A 26,167-nucleotide genomic window follows, 5' to 3' on the forward strand; every position below is an offset into this window, starting at 1 on the left:
TGGTGGATTATATATAGAAAAGCAGCTGGAACTGCAAAGAACAATGAATTGGGGGCTGGCCGGGACGGAGAGGGCAGAATGGGTATCCTTCCCCTCTCCCCCCGTTCCGCCCTCCGCACCCGAGCGCCGTCCAGCCCCGTCCTTCGCTCTGGAAGATGGAGGCGCAACGGCGGTCCTCCAGTTTTCAGTCACGGACAATTGTATGTTGGTTCGTAGCGTGCATTGTTGCAATGTTACTTTTCTTGGTAGTTTATTAAATTACGGATTTTTCAAATGTTCATTTATTTCCCTGTGCTTAAAAGTCATTAAAAGAGCGGCGTGATTATGCGGCATGTGCTATGCCGCGGGTTGGCTAGTTTGTTATATTTGACTACTTTTCAGATTTCTGTTCATGTTTATGGTGTTTGAGTTTTCTGCCCAATTGTACATTTGAACTATTGCCTGCTTTTTTGACGTTGTTTCTGGGATTCCAGACAGTAAATAAATATTGCATTATTTACTTACCTGTTTCTTTTTCTTCTTTCGGCTGCTCTCATTAGGGGTAGCCACAGCGGATCATCTTGTTCCATATCTTCCCGTCCTCTACATCTTGCTCTGTCACACCCATCACTTTTCATGTCCTCTCTCACCACATACATAAACCTTCTCTTAGACCTTCCTCTTTTCTGGCATCTTTATCATCCTTTTCCCAAAATACCCAGCATCTCTCCTCTGCACATGTCCAAACCAACGCAATTTCGTCTCTCTGACTTTGTCTCCCAACCGTCTAACGTGAGACGACCCTCTTATGTACTCTTTTCTAATCCTGTCCATCTTCGTCACACCCAGTGCAAATCTTAGCATCTTTAACTCTGCCATTTCCAGCTCTGTCTCCTGCTTTCTGGTCAGTGTCACCGTCTCCAACCCATATAACATAGCTGGTCTCACTACCATCCTGTAGACCTTCTCTTTCACTCTTGCTGTCTGTGACAAATTACTCCTGACACTCTTCTCCACCCATTCCATCCTCCCTGCACTCTCTTTTTCACCTCTCTTCCACAATCCCCACTACTCTGTACTGTTGATCCCAAGTATTTAAACTCATCCACCTTCACCAACTCTACTCCCTGCATCCTCACCATTCCACTGACCTCCCTCTCATTTACACACATGTATTCTGTCTTGTTACTACTGACCTTCATTCCTCCCCTCTCTAGAGCATATCTTCACCTCTCTAGGGTCTCCTCAACTTGCTCCCTACTCTCGCTACAGATCACAATGTCATCAGCAAACATCATAGTCCAAGGGGATTCTTATCTAATCTCATATGTCAACCTGTCCACCATCATTGCAAATTAGAAAGGACTCAGAGCCGATCCCAGATGTAATCCCACCTCCACGCTGAATGCATCCGTCACTCCTACTGCAGACCTCACCACTGTCACACTTCCCTTGTACATATCCTGTACAACTCTTAACGTACTTCTCTGCCACTCCCGACTTCCTCATACAATACCCCAACTCCTATCGAGGCACCCTGTCATATGCTTTCTCCAAGTCCACAAAGACAACATGCAACTCCTTCTGGCCTTCTCTATACTTCTCCATCAACCACCTCAGAGCACACATTGCATCTGTGGTGCTCTTTCTTGGCATGAAACCATACTGCTGTTCAATAATTATCACTTCTTCTTAATCTAGCTTCCACTACTCTTTCCCATAACTTCATGCTATGGTTCATCAATTTTATCCACCTGTAGTTACTACAGCTCTGCACATCCCCTTTATTCTTAAAAATTGGCACCAGTACACTTCTTCTCCACTCCTCAGGTATCCTCTCACTTTTCAAAACTTTTAACCAGATTGTTTAATGGAATCTTGAAACCTGTTTCTTATGCACCCTAAATTTCCTCCAAGTTGTTGAGATGTGCACCCCATTCTGGGTTCAAGGAAATGTCCATGATGTCCTTAAGATTTGTCTTCCTTGCCTTAGAAGCTGCTGTCATGTGGAAGGCGCAGAGAGGTGGCACAATGGTGACACAGCTTGAAAGTGTGCATACATGTTAGAGATCACGTTACTCCATAAGTTTATTGTGAGTTCTCTTTATTGGAAAATTAAAATGCACTAATTCTGTATAAATGCCAAGACTACATCAGCAGTTTACAAAGCTTCTTACTAAACTGTACAGGACAGCAAAGCAGAGCATGGAAAGGGGATGGGGCTCTAAAACAAAAAGAAATGTTGCAAGAATAAAGGAGGCAGTAAGAATGAGGCACTTCATGGTGGGAGTGGGGGGGGGCGGTGTGTGGTTGGGGGGGGGGGTTTCTTTAGCAGCATGCAGCACTCTTGGCACCAGACTGAGGCTTTCAAATGTGCCCTGTGCTCCTTGGAAAGCTGTTGTAGCCCTGCACTTCTAAACTTGTGTTTATTTCAAGATGGTAAAAATAGTGCCTTTTCAGAGCACCAATCCCAGTCCATTTATTCAAAACAACTTCACAGATCTCTCCTTGAACATTGTAACATTACACCCTAAACACCTCACTTATCTCCTTTACAAATGGTTATTACAAGTAGTACAGGACTGTGTGCTCCAAAGACATCATTCGTATGCTGTCTCCTCCTGAGTATTGTTTATTTCACATGTACAGCGCATCACCATATACTCATTGGACATAATTTGTAACTTCTTTATTAAATGTATGTCTCCTCATTAGTATATACTGTAGTTCCAGTTGCACTAGAATTAGAAAAACTTGATTATGAGGGGAAAATAATACAAAAATGAATGCAATCACAATTGCTTACTAGCAAGTCCAGCCAGGTGTGTTTTTGATCCACACATTGGTTGCTCTTGCCACATTAGGGCTCCCATTTCATGGGTTGTGGTCTGCAATATACAGTGCTGCTTCATTTGTGATGCAGACAAGGGGATGCCCGCAGAAAAACATAAAAAAATTCACAGAAGAGGGTGGGGAGTGAGTGAGCTAGACATCACTGATCTTTATTGATGTGAGACATTATAAAATAAGAGCTGAAATATTGCAGAGTGCAATGGCAGCAGCAGTTACATCCCCTGGAGGCAGTGCCAGCATCCAGAGTTATGAGGAACACCACAGAAGCAGCGCAAAGCTCATATGTGTACAGTGCCTCACTAGTTCAATTGAATTGTCTAGAAAACTAAATGACTCCTTGATCTTGATTTTCAGAATGCTGGATAAAGCCTGTCAAGCAGTTCACCTAACTGGACCCCTAATGTCATCACACAGCTCACATTTCATCTTTGTCTGGGATTATGGGAACTTGGCTATACTAAGCCTGTTAGTGGGCCTATGCGCCACATATTAATATATTCTGTTGAATCCCACATGAAATAATACTAGGCACACAGAGATACTGTACTGCAATTTCATGTACAAGCTACTCTCACAATCCAATCCTGAAGAGTTTTTGCATCTGAATCAATCTTACATGTGAACTCATAATTTAGGTCTTTAAGGTAGCCAGTTAGACCCTTGGATGTCATTTTTTCATAAACATATACTGGTTTTACAAAGAAGCTTTATAATGTGATGAAAACTAGACAGAGAACTAGGAGCTGGGTCAACTCCAGGGTCCTCCAGGCATGCATTCAAGCAGCTCTGGGTTCTATTATCTGAGGCTATGAGTGCATCCACTGCACACACAGTGCTGACAAAGTCCATAGGATTTGAATTGTCCAATTAGAATCTTCACTGCTTCCTGCTAGGAAGGATAATACAGCAGATCTTTTGCTCCTCTTCAGTACCATGCTATGTTGTCCAAGGAGAAAAGGGAGCAGCAAGAAGTTCATTCAGGGCTCAGTGAGGGATTCTAATTCGCTGTACACCCTTGTAAGGTTTATATTTAAGGATTATATCTCTAAGGACTGAAGCCCAGATTCAGTAGCTAGGATTGCATTTCATCCATATCCCCTTGATGGATGGTGGAGAGTCATGAAGGAACAACACCTTCTGCTAAAGGGCCACGTTAAATTCTGTCACAAGGAAATCAATGTAGTCTCGCTCTTTGGTTTTGAATGCTTCTGCAATCATGCGGGCTGCATCCTTGTGTTCTTTCCCACGTAGTGAGACACCGTTCACCTCCAGGATGACATGACCCACCTTCAATTTGCCACAGGCATGTGCTGATCCACCTCTCTGTTATAAAATACAATATAAAGCATTACAATTAAGAAATAAGTCAATTCACCTATAATTAAAAGCCTAAGTTCCAAAAAATAATATAAAAACTCAAAAAGATTTTATAGCATTTTGAGTGACCTTCAATAACCTGCTAGAAAAAGTTATAGGTTTCCATAAAAAGTTATAGAGTTTCAGCAGTTTGACTGATTCTCAATAGACTTTGAGTAGACCCAACGGGTTTTCAACAATATGTATCATTATTGGTGTGTAAGAAGAACAACAGGTTTTAGGTATATTCAAAGAGACTTTATGCATTGCAAATTAGACAGAAATTCAGAGGTGGGCCAAGGCAGTCTCCCTTGGCAAACAGGGGCAGTGGACACGGTGTCAAAAGGAGGAAGCTTAGCTGGTACGATGTGTGGGCCATGGAGGTGAGGAGTCTGAGCTTTACCATCAGAGCCACTTATGATGTCCTGCCAACACCAACCAATCTCCATCAGTGGATTGGTGAAGATCCAGGGTGTGCCCTTTGCTCCAGGCCAGCCTCCCTCCGGCATATACTCACAGGGTGTAAGACCAGTCTCACCCAAGGGCGATACACTTGGCACCACAACAAGGTCCTAAAGAGCCTTGCATCCACAATGGAGGAAAAACGACCTCTCATTAATGCCCTTTCATCACCAATATCTAATCACCCATGGACGACTGCCTTTGTCCAAGAAGGTGCTACAGTTACCAGGAGCAACTCCACACCATGGGAGAGAGGCCAGCTGTGCTTAGCACGCGACTGGAAACTGCTGGTAGATATTGGCCAACAGTTGGTGTTTCCTCTGGAGATTGCCACTACTACCTTGTGACCTGACATGATGCTCTGGTCCCCTTCCTTAAGGAAGGATTACATTATCGAGCTCACCGTACCCTGGGAGGATTCCGTGGATGAGGCATACAAGAGGAAATATCTATGCTATGCTGAGTTAGCTGCTGAAGCGAACATCGCGGCTGGACCATGTAAGTTTGCCCAGTGGAAGTTGGATGCAGAGGGTTTGTGGAAACATCTTCCATCAAACTGCTGAGAGACCTGGGAATTAGGGGCCAGAGCCAGCGTGCAGCCATCAAAGCTGCATCCGAGGCAGTGGAGAGAAGTAGCCAGTGGCTTTGGATGAAGAGGAATGCCCCCTGCTGGGCCCCCAAGTAACAAGCTTAGGCTGCCATACATAGGTTCATGAGATGTCAGTCATTTGACACCAAAGCGACTCTCATGACTAATTGGGCATGGGATGCAAGCTTAGGGCTGATCACCCTATAGCTGGCCGCCTCTGGTGAGGGTGTATAGTGTGAAAGGCCGAAACACCCCATGTGCCAGAGGAACACTACTGATGATGCGTCCCAATATTCTACAAACTTCTCCAAGTCTACCATTCACCATTCACCGACAAGCGTAACTAAACTTATTGTACGTGCTTGCACAAGGATAGTAACATCTCATTCTGTGTTTCGTAATCTTTTTGACCCCTTCTCTGATGTATTGGTAATGCTTTACTGAGTTTATAGCCTACCGTCTCACCTGAATGGTTACCACACGAGGCAATGGTTGGCGTGTGTTGGCTCCACCTTCAATGGCAATGCCAAGTGTAGAGGCTGACTTCATCACTCGTATCAGCGTTGAAGTGGGATCCAACAAGCCAGGCTGGAAAAAGAAAGAAAATGTGAGGTAGCTCAAAGGAGAGCCTAATAAGGAAACAGAGGTAAAGAGAATAAAGACGTGACAGCACAGCAGATAAAGGGACAGAAAGGATAAAAATAGAGTAAACAGGCATAAATTTCAATTGGGTTGAAATACCGTAACTAATGAGAAAATTGTGTTGCAGCGTTTGTGCTTACTTAGCTTGTTCCACAATTAGTGATGAGCAAAACTATTAATGAGGAATTGAATTTGCAAGCAAAACTAAGAATTTTGCTTCATGAAACAAATGTTTTTCTCAAAAAACAAAATCTGCGGCATTTGTACATATATTAATAAAGTATCTATCTATCTATCTATCTATCTATCTATCTATCTATCTATCTATCTATCTATCTATCTATCTATCTATCTATCTATCTATCTATCTATCTATCTATCTATCTATCTATCTATCTATCTATCTATCTATCTATCTATCTATCTATCATAATCCTATCTGCAACCCTTTTTACCATGTGCAAAAGCATGTGAAAATTTATTCTGGTGCAGAGTGTGGAAAATGGGCACAACTTTAGAGCACTTACCTCCAAGCATTTTGGAGGCAATTCATTGCTGTAAAAAAATCCCTTTGCCTGGGTGCATGACTGCCAGTGAGTCTCCAGAAGGATCCTGGCTTGGATCAGCACACAGAGTGTGGAAAGTGAGTATAGATGGTACTGAGGAGCGAAATTTCACAAAACTGAAACTAAAATGTGTAAATTTCAATACACACACAATTTCACAAAACTGAAACTAAAATTTGTTTCGCAGGTGATTTCTCAATTGCAAATATGAAACTCAAAGAACTTTTGGGGGTTTAAATTGTTTTTTTTGTGGAATACTACTGCCTAAAGTCTTGTCCATATGCCTGTGCTTAGCTGTGCTCTTTTCTGCAGCTGCGTAAAGCATATAAGAGTACTATGCCCATAAAATCAGTTCTACTTATGACTCCAGTTCACATCACTGAGAGAAGTACAGAACACTTTTACTTCCATATAAATGGAGGTTTGGTGATGGAGTCAAAATTCAGTATTGAGTTAATTTAAGATTCTGAATCTTGTTCAAAACTTTGAGAAAAGTTAATTTTGGTATGGTGTCTGTATGTGTGTGATGTGTGTGTGTGTGTGCCTGTGGAAAATAAAAATAGATTTTCATGTCTTAAAATTACACATTTCATCAGAAAATTAGGTCCTTTTGAGTTGTGTAGAGCTCCTGGATGGATACTTACTTGGTAAGGTATAATAATTTAGAACACATGGTTTCCAGGATATGAATGCTGAGACCAATGTACAATGATAACCTCTGACAAAACTGACTTATCTTTTTCAGACAGGTTTCATTGTGTTTGTCTTGTTTCAGACCCCATGCTTGTTGTTTTTGGTCTGTTACTTATCTCCATACCCTTCAAAAACATTCTAACCTATATGTCTAATACTGCCCTCTCTACGAACTGTTTTATTTAACCAGGACTTTTGCAGTCTACAATTTAGTCATGGGACCAGAACTATTGATTTGCAATTTTTTTGCACAAGTAGTTTAGATATATATTTTATTTAAATATACATGTATGCCGTGGGCGGCACGGAGGCGCAGTGGGTAGTGCTGCTGCCTCTCAGTTTGGAGACCTGGGTTCGATTCCCGGGTCCTCCCTGCGTGGAGTTTGCATGTTCTTCCCGTGTCTGCATGGGTTTCCTCCCACATTCCAAAGACATGCAGGTTAGGTGGATTGGCGATTCTAAATTGGCCCTTTGGTGTGTGAGTGTGTTTGTGTGTGTCCTGCGGAGGGCTGGCACACTGCCCGGGATTGGTTCCTGTCTTGTGCACAGTGTTAGCTGGGATTGGCTCCAGCAGACCCCCGTGACCCTGTGTTTGGATTCAGCGGGTTGGAAAATGGATGGATGTTTATTATTGTATAGTAAAATTGGTTGTATTGTATTGTAAAATCTTTGTATGAGCAATTTCCTGCAGTAATACCAAAGTAAAACGTATGTGGAAGTATTGTGTAGCAGATGTGGGGATGCTATGATTCAGATGGTGATTTGTTTATTTTATTGTGAAGACCCCAGGAACATAACCTGCCTTGAACCGTCACGCACACACTCGCACATAGAGTCACTGTTAGTGGCACAATGCATCGATAATTAACATTGAAATATATTCATCAAATACTGAAAAACGAAAACACAATATAACCAAAGCCATGTACGCAAAGGCCCTCTGAGCGCCCCGATGGTGATAGTAAATTACAACACTAACAGCAAACAATAAACACTACCAACATTGCCCAAACATTCCAGTAAAGCAGGGACAGTTGATGATGGATTTGTGATTCAAACACCCTGTGAACAGCTTTCTGAAAGCAATGTAAAGTTTTATCCTACCAGGTTCTTGATGTAGTGTGGTTTTGAAGTGATTGGGAGTGCTCCCATGGATGAACTAATATCCGATCAGTGTGAACTCACATAAATAGGCAGGCACAGGACAGTACATACATCCAGACAGGATCTGTATTTCATGGTGGTCAAGTCGTAATCCAATTGTTTATATTAACAGACAGGCAGATGATCGGGATTCCCCACAATGTCTTTTACGTTCTTACTTAAAGGTCCCACCTGCTCAATCTTCTTCCCAGCAACTCCCATGCCCCCCAAAGCTGTCCAAAACCTTTATACCACCAGGGCCACTGGGAGATGCAGGACATTTGAAGCAGCACTGCTACAGTTGTATAAACTATTTCATACAGATTTTTCAAAAATGAAGCATACTATTTATACAAAGACACACCAAAACACAGCATCATGGAAGTTACTGTTTTTTCTTCTCAGGAAAACTCAGTACATGGCAAGTTGCTGCTGCCAAACCCTCCTCTTTGCCTCTTTACCTAGCAACTGCCTTATCCTAGTTCAGGATATGCACACTTCCAGTGTTTTTTTTTCAGTAGAAATCTTTATTAAAATACTAAATGACAAGCAGACACATAAGGAATTAATGCATGAAAACACTTCCAGACAGGAATGAAATGCCTTTCTTGTCATTTGAATGGTACGAATTTGGTTGAAAGCAAAATTAAATTTCTTTTGTGAATTTTTTGGCAAAGCAAAACACTGAGTTTCACTGTGAATTCAACTTTGTGCAAATCATTTTGCACATCTCTAGTAGACGATATTACCTTCGTCCCCAAATGAGCGATGCAATGAGGAACTGGTGGCATGAATGTGCAGGCAGGTGGTGCACAAGGAAGATGAGAGCGCATGGAGAGGTGGAAGACTGGGGCAGCAGCAGCATTAGAGGGTGACTGAGAAAGGGGACAACAGTTTATTATTATTTACTTATTACTCATTATTGGACTGCTGCCTTTTTCAAAGGCAACTTGAAACATTTGAGAGATACAGTTGGTTATATTTCTTTTGTTTCAGATGTAGACTAAACCTCAAGGAGCAATATAACTTGCTATCCACCCAAAAAAAACTTTAAAAAACAACTAATTTTAGTGGTTATTTTGTAAAACTGTATTCAAAATGAAACTTGACTGTTTTGCTCATCACTACCTACAATCTGACCTACTTTGCCATACATGGTTAATTCTCCATTAGGAGGCAAGTAAGCATTGTTATTGATTTATGTGTGTGAAATAAAAAGAACTGGTGGCATTGTCAAGCTGAGCAGTAAGGTCTGTAAGGTACTCAGGAAAAAAACTAATAAAGGAGTAGGTTGAAGATGTACTCAAAAACTAGAAAACAAAAAAGCTCTATTTAGAAAACAACAAATTTCAGTAGGTCAGCAAAATAAAAATGTAGACAAAAATCAAAATAATGAATCAGAAATACAAAGGTTCAGAAAGGTCATGTCACAAGAACTCAAATGACTAAATGAGGAGTACAAGTTAAAGACTTGTTTAAATATGCCAAATCATGAGAAAAATGTTATTCAGAGTGAAAGGCAATTGTGTTTGCCTGACAAGAAGCAATGTGGGAAGGCAGGGCTAAGATAAAGTTGTAAAGAAAATAAAAAGGATAAATACAAAATTTAGATAAGTAAAGATAAGGAGGATGGAGTGATATATGAATGAAAACAGAGGTGGTAATACATGAGAAAAGAGGAAGGATTAATATGAATTAGATCAATTAACAAGCAAAAAAAGAGGGTGACGATCTTTTGGCTGGTGATGGTTTTCTTTGACCTCTATGGTTTCTTTTAAAACACGTCTTTCAACAGCTATCTGTTTTCCGACCTAAACGGCAAACACTTGCCCATAGATGGTTCAAACTACAGTAAATGGAACACAGGCACAGGATAAATAAAAGCAAACTGATTGCTCTTTCTCACAATTCAATAATTGTGCCCCTAGGTTGTTCTGCCTCTAATAGGGGGCCCTACTATCTCCCCCCTGATTTTTCCAAGTCTAATCTACTGGGATATATTCAAATGGCACATAATGGACCAGATGCAAATGCAAGACATTTAGCACTGGCTAATTGGGAAGCCTTGGTTTTAAAACATGGCATTGTGTTTAATGGAGGGCATTTTTATTGATCTTAATTGGCATTAAAGAGAATGTCTTCAATTAATCTAGACAAGGTCTTGCTGCTGATTCACTGTTTATCTGTTAAAAGCCCAAAGAAGAAAAAAAAGCCCCCTTGAGTGACACTCCATAATGGCCTGTTCCTCTGTGCCAGGCTCACAGTGTCCAGAGAAGATATGAATCACCAAAGAAACCTGAAATTAATAAGAATAATAAGGTTTTTTATATTAAGTGATTTCATATATCTTTGATGAACAAGGCACATCACTTCAGTGGAGTGGGGGTGAGGCTAGAGAGATTTTCTGAAATATGTGACCTGCACAATAATGAAGGAATTTGTAATACAGCATTTTAAATATACATATTTTGGACGCAGGGCGTGCTTGCTGCTCCCTACAGAAGAGGCACACTGCTGTTTTCTACTCACAGGTTTGAGTGTTGGCTCTGACTTAGCCTCCACACTCCCACTCTGTTTGCTGCTGCTGCTGCTGCCCCGATTCTTCACAGGCAAGGGACTGTTGTCTTTGCTGTTGACTGCTGCTTCTCCAATGTCCACTCCGCTGTCCTCACTAAGGGTCTGCCCACTGTCTGACAGCTGAGATAACGTTGCAGCTACAGGAGGAAGGAAACATAGTAAGAGCCATCTGGAAACCAGAGAGCGAGGGGAGTTGGGGGGGCGGGGGGTTTGCTACTTCCCCTTATCAATGGCAGCACATTTGCAATACATTTTCAATCAAGAAGTAGCTGAAAACAGTCCGTCCTTTGTGAAATGTAAAAGAAAAACAGTTTTCTGAAGCTTTACACTTGCACCCAAAACAGACACCACTTGTGCTACAGCCATAATTCTATAGGCCCTTCTTTCCATTTACATTCAATATTCTGCCTCTCACTACAACTAATAAAGATCTCCAGTGCATGATAAAAACAATTTATAACATCATCAGTCTAATACCAACCATGACTGAAGATGATTCCAGTTTATTTCATTCCTTGACTGCTAATAATCCCCCATTCTAGACAAACAGCAATACCTACACTGATTCTAGTTGACCTAACCGCATGACCTATACACCTAATGTATCATGACTGTTCATAATCTTCTTACACTCAGCCTCTGGACCTATACGCACTTGTCTGCCTGCCATCATGACTGAAGATGATCCCCTAGTTCACTCAACATCATTACCTAATGTTCATCCTCCTGTCCATCTTATATAATGACTGATATGACCCTCTTCACATTATACCACCAAACCCTCTTACATACACAGTATAGCAAAATTCTCCTGAAACAATGACTTAACATCATAAGATACAGTTCTCTCTTTCACCTGAAATATAATAATAATTACCCCTCCCTGAATGATAACATTTTCTGGACATCATTATGTCAGTCTCCACCTCACAGCAGATAATGTTTGGTTCAGTCTGTTACATGGCATTGCCTATGGCATCTCCAGTGCATTGTAAAGGTTTATAGGTAGTATGTTGGAGTCAGTTCTGAGCTCAGCCCACATCACACAAAGACTACTAGGTTCTTTGAATCAGCTGCACACCACTACTGTGCACTTTAGTTCAATACTTACAGCACTCACTTCTATCAAATCATGATTAATAATATGTTCCCCCATGCAGTATTCCTTATGTCAACATCTACACCATGAAATATAATGTTCTACCAAAAACTGAGCCTAGAGTGACTCCAGTCCCCTGTGCACTATAAAAAAGAGGCCTCTGTTACCCAAAAGCTGATTGACCTTGATTCCAAATTTTAAACTATTGATAAGTTATGATTTCCCAATCCACTTTTACCTACACATTATAATAAGACCAGTTTCATCTTTGAAACCTTAACCTATCCAGTCTATCCTATACAATGATTAATATGTCTTTCTAGTGAGCTGCCTATCATCAGTAATTAGTACCATTTAATTTACTCCACAGGATAATTTGCTGTGCCCACTTTATCATGCCTGAAAATGTTGATTTAGTCCAATTTACACAATGTCCATTAGATCACCTTCATAATTCAGCCAACATCATGACTTATACAAGAAACCACCCTACTCCTTGCAATATACAGTGTAGCCCTAGCTGGGTATATTCTGATAGCATGTCGCTTGGAAAGTATACCAATCAATATTCTGTCACCATGTGTAGTGCAACCAATCCACCTCAATTGTAATGATAGTGCTCTGTAGTCCTCCCTACACTGAGATTCACACTGTAGCAACTTTCAAACTTGACCCCACATGCTGACCAGCACTGTCCAGCATTTAAAAATAAATTTCTAACTCCTTCCAGTTTATTCCAACATCTTCAGCCCACTTCACTCTCTGTCAAGTTCACCCTAATATCAACATCATGGCTCTCTCACATTCCTCTTACAAAATAGACAACTGCTGGTCCTCCAGAATGGCACCACCCACCTCTAGGCTGTGGCAGAGGTCTGACTTCATTGACGTCTGGCTCACTATTTGGGCGATGCACCTCCACCATGACGAAATGCTGATTGGTTGCAGAGGAGATGGGAGATGAGTGTGGCAATGGTCTGTCAGGGCTGGGTGGGGCAGGAGCTGGATGAGATGGAGCTGGAGGAGGACTGGGTGAGCGAGAAGAGGAAGAAGTCAGTGGTTTAACTTGGCTGGGGGACTGGACACGAGGAAATGGTCCAATAGGATGCTGGTGGATCAGAGACAGCTGGGCAGTCAGTTCCCTTTTGCCATGAGCTATACTGACTAAGGAGTCCCCACTGCTGGATACTGTATAAATGGAAGGACTCTCACTCTTGGGGGAAGCACTGGGACTGTGGTTGTGAGGTGCGGTGAAGAAGAGTCCTGACTGCGAAGACTCCGATGATGACCTTTTGGATTGCTCCTTCTGGCTTGGTCGTCGTTGGAGAATGCTGGAGGTGACCAGTGGGGGTGGTGGGGGTTTGAAAGGGGGGGGAGCTTCAATGTATGACTGGACGTCATCCTGTTGAAAACAAAAATATTAAAGCTTCTTCTAGTTGCTGAGTTCATACTATACAAAAAAAGTACCTCAGTTGCTTAGCGCCCAAAGTTATTTAGCAAGGTAAAAAAATTATTCAGTAGCCAGCAAGGACATATGTTGTCCAGTTTCTTCCAAGTGTGTCCAGCTGCAAGTGGAGGAATTAGTTTTCCTGTGTCTCCTGATTTCACAATTCATTTTATTTAAAGGCGACTTTTGTGGCAGTCAAGGTAAACTTACAATAAATAAAATAAAACAATGCAATAAAACAATTAAGATAAAATAGCATTATAAAAATATGATGATAAAAGTGCAAAACCATACAGTCAAAGAGCACAATCAGGGGAGTAGGCAAGTTTAAAAAGATAAGTTTTAAGTCTAGATTTGATGTTAGGAAGTGAATCAATTCTGCAGATATTTTGAGGGAGGAAGGTCCAAAGATGATGAGCAACAAAACTTAAAGACCTATAACCCAACTCTCTCTCTCTATATATATAATCCAATGTCTGTCCATCCGTCCGTCCGCCCGCCCGCCCGCTTGTCACAAGAGAACTACTTAACAGATTTAGATTGGGTTTTTTTCTATAATTTGCTTGAACATTCTCATTGATTTTGTGACTTCTCCCATCACGCGAAGTATCATAGTTCGCTGGCAGGAGCAATTTATTCTCGCTAATCTGAGATCAAGGCTGCGGGCTGAGGGGAGGGAGAAGCGTGACATCAGGAGTTGGGAGCCAGGCAAGGCCCTCCTCACACACACGCCAGCCTCCGTTTGAATCGATCTACCTCTGGCCATGTTTTGGAGCACACCTTGTCTCCGCTTAGCTAGCAAGACCTGTTTGTTTATTGATTTTTAAAGTTTGCCCTGTTTCACTACTACGTGGGCAGAGCTGTGGGGGTCAGCTTGTAGTAGATAAACATGTAGAGGGTCTAGCAAGGAGGTTTGATTAAGAAAATCTAAGAGTGAGAGTGGGCATATACAGTAAATGTATAATAAATCTGAAAGATATAAAGGTGCCAAAGTATGAAGAACTTTGAATGTTAATAACAAAATCTTGAAATCAATACAATATTTAACAGAAAGCCAGTGGAGTTCACATAGAATTGGAATAATACAGGTATGTTCTATGGAGGTGGTTTTGGTAATAACACGAGCAGCAGAATTCCAAACCAGCTGAAGTGTATGCAAAAGCTTGTGAGGAAGGCCAGCTAGTATAGAATTACAGTAATCAATGCGAAACGTTACCAAAGCATGTACAAGGATAGCAGTAAACATAGTACCAATGAGGAGTTTTATTATTATTAAGTTTGAAAAAATTGGAGGAAAACCATGCCTTTATTTCAGCAAGGCAATCAGAAAGGATAAAGAAGGGAAGAGCAGAATTAGGCTTGGTAGATAAATACAGCTGGGTGTCATCAGCATAGCAATGAAACTGAAAACCAGATCTCCTAATAATATTGCCAAGTGGTAGAAGGTAGGTAATAAATAGTAGAAGGCCCAAAATAGAGCCCCGGGGAATGCCATTAGTGATTAGTGACTGGGGTGGGTTGTGATCTAAAATTCTTAAACTGAACAAACTGTGTACGACCAGAAAGATATGAAGCAAATCAAGTGTAGGAAATAACATTGATTCCAATAGAGACGAATCTATCTAAGAAAATGCTATGAGAAATGGTATCAAGTGCCGCATTAGCAACACCAGAAGAGTCAGCAGCCCATAGTCAGTAGCCGTTAGCAGATCATTAGTGATTTTAACCAAAGCTGTCTGTGTACTATGGAAAGGGTGAAAACCAGACTGAAACTGTTCAAATAAGTTATTAGATTTGCATGTACCTGTTCTCAAGTATTTTTGATAGGTAGTTTTGAAATTGGTCTAAAATTATTTAGATTATTAAAATGGGAATTATAGCAGCTGTCTTAAGAACTGAGGGAACAGCGATGAATGTATAATGTCAGTTATTAATGAGACAATAGAGAGTAGGCAAGTTTTTACCAAATGGGTGGGAAATGGATCTAACTGGGAAGTGCAAGATTTAGATTTTTTAATAAAATCAAACATTTCAGAAACAGACAAAAGAGAATTTAATCAAAATCTACCAGAAGTAGAAATAGAAGTATTGTTTAGTATACTTGTAGATGGTGTCAGCTGCTGATGGATATCGCTAAATTTTAAATTAAAGAAATTCAAGAAAATATCACATTGTGCATTGGAGTAAAGGTGAAGTGCAAGGATGTTAGGTGGCTGTAGAACCTCATTAACAAAAGAAAAGAAAGCTCTAGAATTCCCTTCACATAACTTAAACTGTTCCACATAATAGGCAGATTTGGCATTGTAAAGAGCACCCTTATAAAAAAAGTAGATGACCATGACACATTTTATTATGGTTAGAAGACCCTGTTTTAACAGAGAGATGTTCTAATCTATGACCTTTAGCTTTAAGATGATGCAGCTCAGGAGTGCACCAAGGAGCAGAGCAAGTAAAAGAAACAAATCGAGATTTTAAAGGAGCAAGATTATCTAATATATTATGTAATCTATCGTTGTACTGAGAAACCAGTTGTGAGTAAATTATCTTTGTATAGAAGGTTATCAATTCCACTGCACAGAGTACGCAAGTGAATATTCTTGATATTGAGAAATGAAATAGAACAGTATTGCTTAGTATTGGGTAGTGTTAAAGTAACATTAGAGGATATTAACTTATGGTCAGATATGAGCAAATCAGATGCAGTACAACTGAGAGGAGTATGATGGCCAACTGCCCATAAAGGTAAGTAGCTCTTAATTTACAGTATCTCCTTAAAGTGGACATTCAATAAGTTTACATCCATGAAATAATAAGGAACTCACCAACCTTAATATTCATAATTTTAGTGACTTAGGGGCTGTCACAGGGCTAACCTGACCATCAGTCATGTAGTCTGACACACATAACAATCTATCTGCGACTCATTCCCACAAAATCAAGAGCTAACAATCAATAAGTGCTCACCTGAAAATACAATGCATGTAATGTTGCCTCAAGGAAACAGAGGAAGCATGGGCTTTGGACTTATGTTATTTGACATTCTCGGAAGATAAGATCTGCAATTACAGTAATCTGACTAGAAGTCATGTAATGTAATGTCATCTTAAGACATTTGAATAGAAACCCTAATTCTAAACCCTAACTCTGACTCACTGAGTGACCTAGGTAATCTGCACCATTTGTAAAAAATGAATGTAAAAATTTGTAATGTCACTGTGGATAAAGGCATCAGCCATATAACAATTCATAATAAAAGATTAGGGAATGTTCAGTTTCTGAAAACATGAACAGATAGCACAATGGGGCAAGGAAAAGACTGCCATTGTAGATGTGTACCTTTGGGATGTGTGTGAAAAGCCATAAAATTATTTACAGTGTGTTCAGATACTGATGCCCCTAGAAAACAACTTCTTTAATAACACTCTGACCATGGTGGAATGTATAAGCTGTAAAGAAAATGTACACCCTGGGCCAGTGCAGATGTGTATACCTGATATATTCCTGACAGGCATTTTTCAAAAAATCCTCTATCTAATCAAATTCATCACAAACAACCTAGTAATGTTAATTAATGGGGGGTGCAACTGACTAAGCAGGAGAATGTCGGCATCTATTCTGAAACTTACACATTAATGAACACTAATGAACACTTTTCTTTGTCTGAGAAGGGTGACTTTGAAAGCCACATTAGCCAGAATTGTTGTTGTTTGCCAACAGGCTTCCCTCAGCTGATTATACTTGGAAGTGACTGCCATTTTCAGTAAATCTACATACTCAATATTCTTTGGTGTCATATCCTTAACTAATAATCTGGGTTGGGCATCTTGCTGGTGCAAATGACATTTTTCTTGCACAGGAGTTTCAAGATTTGGATTCATTTCTCCCTGTACACAAAAGAGGAATGAATCTACAGCTGAAGTCATCTGAAAGCAAAATTGTATAATAACCTGTAGTGTGTTTATAAAAACACCTGTCTTTCTACAACTGATTGATGACACATTTCTAGGGTGGGAACCCACAGCTCCTTTTCAAACTCACGATTGATGACATTGAAAGTGGTTGACAGAAGACAAGGTGGGGCAACCTACACGATATTCTCAACCACACATAATCTATGGGTGTCAGACCCTATCCTGGAAGCACTGGGTGAAAGGCAGGAACCAGCCCAGGACAGGGTGCCACTCAGTCCATATTTTTTATAATAGAACAACAAGCAGATAAAATGACTTTCTTAAATTTAGGCAGTGGGTGAGAAATGGGAATTACACCAGTAACTATGGGATTCAAATTTCAGGTCACAATGCCTGATAGGAAGAGATTGAAGGTATGAACTTTGGGATATTTAAGCAAGGCAAGCAGTGAATCCTCAAAATCTGGTCTATCTGAGTTTATTCATAAATGCCCAGTGTGTAATCTAACGCAGGATCCCAGGAAAATGAAACCTAACCTGGAAGCATAGAGTGCTAGGCAGCAACCAAGCCTAAATAGGATGTATATATGACAACACTTACGCACATCAGGTCAATTTTAACACAAAAATTAAAGATGTTTGTCTGGTTAATGTGGAGTAACCCCACACAGGAAGACACAGGGCTGAGATCTGAAATCAGATCTTTGTACCTGTGAACTATAGGAAGCATGGGTGGGACAGCTGAACCATAGGGTTGACAAGGCCCATAGTGACTACATTATTGTTGTTTCACAAAACTTTATTATTAACATGCTTACCTACTTGACATTGGAGTGAAAAGGTTAATGGTGCTATTATTCCCACAACACCATAAAGCTTCATTATGACTAATGACCTTTATTTGCTGTTTGGATCTCATTGACGGTGGCCATTTTTTAATTTATTTTAATTTTACATGAGGGGGCCTAATTTATTTTTTGCACTTGGATCCATCAAATTCTGCCTGCAAGTAAACAGTGGTAACTACTGCGCTGCTGTGCCACCATAGTCTGTATTCACTTGCTTTTGCAACACTATGTACTAGACTTATATGAAGGGGTCCCAAATGACAATACTGACAATGCATGGTGAAAAATACACTCCAATCAAATGTTTGTTGTCTAGATTAGCTTGAAACTCAGTCATTTCACCTTAGCACCCTCCTGACTCTCCTTAAAAGGAAGCAACATTGAGGAGTTTGGCAGTCATTAGTGTGGAGGGAAGGAGGGATATCTAGTAAACAACATCATGTTTTGACAAAGAATGCATACTTACTTGGGTATAATTTGGCAAACAGTTCTACGTAAAAAGAATAGTGCAATTTCTCCTATATGAAATAAGATCCCCAAATGACCTTAGCAGAACTGCCCTGCTCATTTGCCCTACATTCATCCATCCTTCTTTTAATGTGTGAGAAAAAACAGCTATGGCTTACCAAGGAAATATCGGGCAGGCTGTCAACAGTCTCCTGTGGGCAATCACTGGCTCCATCAAGCATGCTGTCATTCTAAAAGAAGATAGAAAGACAAACAGTGTCACCAAACAACTTATAGTATACCGGGAAAGCAGACCCTTGGGTAGATGCTGGCTGATATTACTCTACCGTTCTGCAACAAGGGACACCTCAGCAATAAATGCAGCCATTAGAAAAACAAATCATTGGGCATGCAGGGCAGCAATTTGAGTGATCCTCCAGGCTGGAGTATCCCTCTGCAGAGCCTAGCCAAGGCTATGACATTTAGCCAATGTCTCCTGTTGTGTGAAGGGAAAGGTCCTGGCCTTGGCTAGAACTTATCGCTGAGGGGGCACTAATAATTTAACACAGTGGACAACATGGGTCGAAAATGGTGAATAAGTCCTTAAAAAGTAACTCATTTCTGATTCATTTAAAACAAAACTAAATCAATGTCTAAACACTAGCAGGACTCTCAGGGTGGTAATTATAGAAACTATTGGCTGTCATTTTTTGAATTCAGTAAGCACAATGACTTTTAAGCAGTTGAATTTCTGAGCTTAGCTCTCTCATCTACATATGAGCTATTGATGAAAATATCCTTAAATTGAATTGATGCTGGCAGGTACCATCTGTACTGCCAGTCTGATCTAGACACCTATGAGACTTCTGGCACTTGCCAAAAAGGTTTAATTAAAGCCGAAGCCTGCTGTAATCCGCTACTAAAATGTTATTATTTGCACAACTAAGGAGCAACAGAAGAAGATGCAGGCAAGAAATCGTGTTACCTATGTCACCAATGAAATTGTTGCAGAGTTATGCACTTATTCTAATGAAGCACCACAGATTGTCTTAGCAGCAGCAGGGTCAAGGCCAAAACCAGGCCTGGATATGATGCCAGTCTATTGCAGGGGTACACCATGGACACTGGGCCAATACATCCATCAATATGACCTTTATGTCTTTGGGGTGTGTAATTTAAACCATAGCATTAAAAGAAAACCCACCCAGACATGGACAGAATGTGCAAATACCTTTCAGACAGTGCCAGGTCTGAGATTTGAACCTAGAATTCTAGAGCTGTGAAGCAGCCGCACCAAATTCCGAACAACATTACCATAATGAGTGCAAAATAAAAGTCTACCCATTACTTCCAGTTTGAGGATCATGGGGAGCCCATTCTAGCAGTACTGGGCACAGATTAGGAAACAACTATAAACAGGACACCAGTCCATGGCAAGGTACACTTACTCCAACTCAGCTAATTTAAAGTTCACTAAATTAAACCTGGTCATCTATGGGAAGTGGTAGGGAACCCATTCACACAAGAAAATATGAAAGGACTGCACAAACGCCTACAGACTATGATCAACCTGGGATTTGAACCCACACTTCTGGAGCTCTGAGGCAGCAGTGTCACGATGCAACTCTAATTTATATTTAAATATTGTACGAATTTAATAAAGCATGAATAAATATACAACGCCTATAAAAATTGTTTACCCTCTTGAAAAGGTTCATATTCATTGTTATACAAAATTGAATCAATGGATTTAATTTGGCTTTTTTGACACTAATCAACAGAAGAAGACCCTTCAACAATGTAAAAGTGAAACAGATTTCTGCAAAGATATCTAACTTAATTGTAAATATACAACATAAAATAAACAATCACATAAGTATTCAGACCCTTCAAGTCAGTATTTAGTAGATGGTGGAAGCCATGGCAGCCTTGAGTCTATGAGGACAGGTCTCTATCAGCTTTGCACATCTGGACACTGCCTTTTTTCCCATTCTCCTTTGCAAAATTGCTCAAGCTCAGTCAGGCTGTATGGGGATCGTGATAGCAGAGCCATTTTCAAGTCCAACCACAAATTTTCAGTTGGGTTGAGATCTTTACACTGACCTGGCCACTTCAGCACATTGACATTGTTATTTTCAGGCCATTCCTGTGTAGCTTAGGCTTTATGCTTGGGGCCGCTGTCTTGCAGGAAAACAAATCTTCTCCCAAGGTGTAGGTTTCTTGCAGACTGTATCAGGTTTTCCTTCAGGATATTTTGCTGCATTCATTTTAACCCTCTACCCCTACAAGTCTTTCAAGACCTGCTGCAAAAAAGCATCACCAGACCATAAAGCTGCCACCATTACACTCCCCAGTAGGGATGATGTGTTTTTGATAATTCACATTGTTCAGAGATAGTGTTTAGTGTCATGGCCAAAAAATTCAATTTTACTGTTCCATAGAACCTTCTTCCAGCTGACTTCAATGTCTCCCATGTGCCTTCTGGCTATCTTTAGCTGAGATGTCATGTGTGTTTTTTTCTTTGCCACTCTCTCATAAATTTGCAACTGGTAAAGCACCCAGGCAACAGTTGCATGTCTGTGCAGTATCTCCAAAGTGATCAAGTGTAGCTTGTAACTCTTTCAGAGTCATCACTAGTGGCCTCTCTTTTAGTCTTCTACTCACATGATCACTCTGTTTTTAAAGATACCCTGCTCTATTCAGATTGATAGCTGTGCCATTCTCTTTTAATATCTTAATGATTAGTTTAACTGAATTCCAAGGGACATTCAGTGATTTGGATATTCTCTTGTCTACGTCTCCTGACGTGTGTTTTTAGATCAAATTTTCAGTGAGTTCCTTGGAGTGTTTTGTTGTCTTCATTGTGTAGGTTAGGCCATGATACTGACTCACCACAAGTTGGACCTTTCAGATAAGGTGCATTCATACTAAAATCACATGAAAACCCCTTGACTACAGTGATCTCTATTAAACTAATTACAGGACTTCTAAACCCAATCGGCTGCACCAGTAATGATTTAGCTGTGGCATGTTAAAGGGGGCGAATACTTATATGATCAATTATTTTGTGTTTTGTATTTATAATTACTTTAGTTCCCTTTGCAGAGATCTGTTTTTACTTTGACATTAATAAATCTTATTTGTTGATCAGTGTCGACATTTATTCACTGTGATTCAGAGCAGTATAACTATAAAATGTGAAAACTTCCAAGAGGGTGAATACTTTGTATAGGAATTGTAATACACCAAAGAAAGTACAACAAAGAAAAGTTTATAATGCTAGTTCATTTGCACAAGAAAAGGCAAATTATGAAAGCAGATGGACAATAAAATCAACATTAAATGCATACACAAAATTAAAAAATGCACACACATAAGATTAACAAACCAATAAGTCAGTCAATTAAGAAATTAAATAAACCACTGAAAACACTTTATCCAGTAGTGGTTATCAAGAGTTAAGGACTTGCCAGCACTGATCATGAGGAAAACAGCAACCCTGGATGGGATGCAAGTTCATCAAAACCCATAGACAGAGTCAATAAAAGCCTGTGCTGGCAAATGAAGCTCATGGGATGTCTCTGGACAGCTAAAGAAAGTTGTGTCCCCCAAAATCTCACGGAGACACAGAAAAAACATGCAAACTCCTTTTAAAGTACAAGGGTGCCACCTGAAAGAGATCACCTAAATGCAACAATAAATAGAGCAATAATTTTTATTTCAGACATTCAGCAATCAAATGCAAACAAGCTAATTTAGTCAAAAATAAACAGGAAAAAGCAAAAATGAAACAATGTACATAAAGAAAAATTTGGTACAAAGACTTGTGCAACCAAAAGCAATTTGTGTCTGTCCTTAAAAACACACAAAGCAAACACAGTCAAAAGGTGCATGGCAACGAACACATTCAAGAATGTAAAGGAAGGAATAAAGGTGAGCAATATAACAAAAGAAGAAGACAAAATCAACATAACACAAACTGCAAAACAGTAAAGTCACACATAAATAAAAAAGGCAAACAACCTGATAATTAAAGACAGCAATAGGAAGTGCAAATAATATAATTAATCTTGTGTTTCTTTCTTCACTCTGTTGCATAAGGTGCTTGTGTCAATGTTCAATGTGAAAGATGCTATAAAAAATTAAGGCTTATTGACTGCTTGCTTGTTTGCCAGTGTGTATGTGTTTATTATATCACATCCCCACCTACATGTGATGAATCAGAATCTCTGGATTTATTGTGAGTGATGAAAAGGACCAGGAGATAATAATGTGAACCAGAATCATTGTCAGTGCTGGGCAAGATCAAAACTAGGAGATCAAAAAATACAACAAGCGACGCATAGGTGTGAAACAAATAATTAAAGTCATAGGCAAAGAATAGATCAAAAATGAAATGAACCTAGCACTTGGCCTACTTTGAATTGAAACTAACTAATGCTAAGTACTGTTGTTTATTTTTTATTCAACTGAAGGATAATCTTGACTCATGTGACAGTCATATTTACACTAGAGGTTCTGGTGACGTCACAGATGTAACAATCACAGCCAAATGAACCGTGATTTGCAATGAGAAATCATAAATGGAAAAAACAATTACAAATTGTTTCCTAATGAGTTTTAAATCCCAAAATCTACACAAAGTAATGTGTTCTATGACCCACTGGCTCAGATATTTTATTTAAGAGCGTATAAAAATGATCAAAAAAGGAAATATAAAAATATAGGTATTGGCCCGCTCCTTCATAAATGTTATCAATGCTTTAAATGTTAATTCACAAAGCATATTTCATTTTAAATATTATATATAAAACATTTTACCTTAATAAAACTAGATAGATAGATAGATAGATAGATAGATAGATAGATAGATAGATAGATAGATAGATAGATAGATAGATAGATAGATAGATATTACTCATAATATTCTCAAACCTGCCTAATTCAAAATGGTTAAAAACAATTTTAAATTTATAAGAAAACTAAAAGTTGAGGCCACCAGGTGGCAGCATCTCAAAAAAGGCATAGCTGCTAAAACAGAAAACCTGCCATCTCCTACCATAAGCTGAAACCGCTATCCAGAAAAGCTTTTAAGTGTGCACTGTTTTCAGTTTTTATGTCACCTTCTAAAAAAAACACGTAAAATAAATCTGTTCACTTTCTGCATTTATGTGACATATCAGTATGCAAAGATATGTACAAGATTAACTGTTGACTCTAAAAAGACAAGTTTTGAGATAAGGTAGCTATTTAGAGTTTTGAGGTAAGGTAGTTTTACTCACTAATCATGGCACTCACAAGTGTTGACATGGTGTATGTTGATTATCATATGTTGGCAAGAACTTTACTGTACTCTGTACACATTATAGTAATGACCCAATGACCTATGACCTAATCTGGCCAGAGTACACCCTTTGATAAACTGGTGTCCTGTCCATGGTTGCTTACCCGTATGTCGGTTAGCCAATGCAAAATAATACCGCTAGTGTTTTGTGGAGTGAAGTAGTAGGGTGTTGTACCATGTTAGCCATTATGGATGCCACTCAGGCATGTTGAGTGGAGCTTTGAAGGGGACTTTTTTTCTTTTACTTTTAAAATAGTTGTAATTATTTCTTTTTTATATTTTGTTGGATTAAAAAAAATATAGAATCACAGTTAAACGTATTTTCCAATTCCATCTTCCATTGCATAAGGAGTTCTTGTTCACTGGTTAGTGCTACTGCCTCTTTGATCCTGGGTTTGAATCTCAAGCCTTTTCACTTTCTGTCTGGAGCTTACACATTCAGGGTCTACTGTATGTATTTTTTACAAGTTGATACTTTGACTTTGCCATCACATCCGAAATACATGCATGTTAATTAAACTGGCTGTGAGTAGGGGTGGGTGTATGCATAAGTGGGTCTGGCAATGGACAAGCATCCTATAGTCCCAGGACCCCTGTGGCATAGAGTTAGACTTGTGAATGATGTGCTATGAACTTAAATAGCCTTTTCTGCAGTCAGACACAGATAATCATTGGTATTAATCCACTCTTTTATTTTATTTTCGTTTTCCATTAGTAATGATAAAAGGGAGCCAGTGACTACATCAGCAACACAAAAAAGACACACACACACACTCTTGTACCCATAGCCACTCACTCAGGGCCAATTTGTGATTCGACAGTTTAAGTAATGTTCATGTGCATGGAATATGGGGGAAAACAGGAGAACCAGTGTTAAACCTGCAAAGACCAGAGGATGTAAAAATGGTCCAGAATTTAAAACATAGAAAAAGGGTACCATTCGGCAGTTTTACCAATATAAACATTGCACGGACTGGTCTGCATTTCACTTTCTAGACCTGGTTCAGTTACAGAGAACACACTTTCACTTAGAAAGTGTCTAACAATTGCCCGATAATATGCAGTTTTATACAAATGTTATATCTCACAGTAATATTTTTTTTTTATGATTGCTTGCCTAATACAAGCAGTTCTTCCATGGGCTTGGGTTCTTGTGTCTTCCGGACCTCTTAGAGAGCTTGTGGCACAACCTCTGCTGAAGAAGATGGCCTTGAATTGTGTTAATTTACAAAAATGAATACAAATGGGTGTGGTGTTTATAAAAAAAAAGGCACAGAATAAATGTTGCTGATTTTGTTTGTGTTTTGATTACATTTTCTGTGCATTCCATGCGCACACTTACAAAACACAGCAAAACAAACTTGGCAAAGGTGGGGAACTGGGAGGGTCTGGAGTACAGGTAAATATGGTTTGGAGACACAGCACTGCAATACACTTGTACCTCAATGAGATCAATGAGCCACAGCAGACGCTCCTGTTGGATGAGGGAAATAGGAGCAGTTAGTGCAGGCCTGTCACTTTAACTAATTACTTCATTAGGCAGAGTTCACCCACTGAAGCCTAAACTTTTTTCTCACTGGCAATCAATGGCTTTGCATTCTGACTTCCTTAGATATAAACAAAACAGATTTAGGATTATGTTCTTTTGCCAGTCTTGATATGCTGAAAATTGAGGGCCCACACCTACAGGTATGCCAATTAGCACTTTGAACAAAGCTGAGCCAGAAAATTACTTTCATAAAAAAATATTGAAAAGACTTTACTGTTAGTACAAATGTTTTGAATTGCTGAAGAGCAGATGGAAAAATAGACACTAATGAGCACAACTAACACCAGAACATTTACAGAATTCAAAAGCCTAGCTCAATAAATAAGCTCTGGAAGATGGGATTTACTGGAGACCATGAGTGAGAAAGTACCATGTGAAGTGAATCTGTCCTTTATTTAGGGTCTTGAATAGCAGATGGCACACTAATGAGTTCTGATTGGTCACCAATATACAACGTACTCTGTACGCCAGAATAACAGACCGTTTGTTCACCTCAGTGTCTATAGTAACTCAGAAGAGTTTATGGCTGAGTTTGGGGTCATTAAATACAAAGTGAAATGAAGGAGTAGCTACTAATAGGACTGGACTAAAAAACATGTCTCTGAATACCAGACTTCATAGTGAGCCAGTTGGAATTACAGTAACTTAGTCTACATCGGATGC

At 39.6% G+C, this 26,167-nt stretch overlaps 1 protein-coding gene across 2 annotated transcripts in view; it reads right to left on the minus strand.

The window, feature by feature from the left end:
• Positions 1–2,066: 2,066 nt before the first annotated feature.
• whrna (whirlin a) overlaps positions 2,067–26,167 on the minus strand; it is a 216,559-nt gene continuing 192,458 nt past the window's right edge. The window contains exons 8-13 of one of the 2 annotated variants that reach the window (XM_051931531.1): positions 25,397–25,429; positions 18,791–18,862; positions 12,815–13,361; positions 10,813–10,997; positions 5,705–5,827; positions 2,067–4,155 (exon numbers count right to left, since the gene is read on the minus strand). In XM_051931531.1, coding sequence (XP_051787491.1) covers positions 3,973–4,155; positions 5,705–5,827; positions 10,813–10,997; positions 12,815–13,361; positions 18,791–18,862; positions 25,397–25,429 — 1,143 coding nt within the window. In that variant the 3' untranslated portion in view covers positions 2,067–3,972. The remainder of the gene's footprint in view (positions 4,156–5,704; positions 5,828–10,812; positions 10,998–12,814; positions 13,362–18,790; positions 18,863–25,396; positions 25,430–26,167) is intronic. The other variant, XM_028810227.2, reaches the window with a different exon arrangement.

This window comes from Erpetoichthys calabaricus, chromosome 9 (genome assembly GCF_900747795.2).
Source record: "Erpetoichthys calabaricus chromosome 9, fErpCal1.3, whole genome shotgun sequence".
Lineage (NCBI taxonomy): Eukaryota > Metazoa > Chordata > Cladistia > Polypteriformes > Polypteridae > Erpetoichthys > Erpetoichthys calabaricus.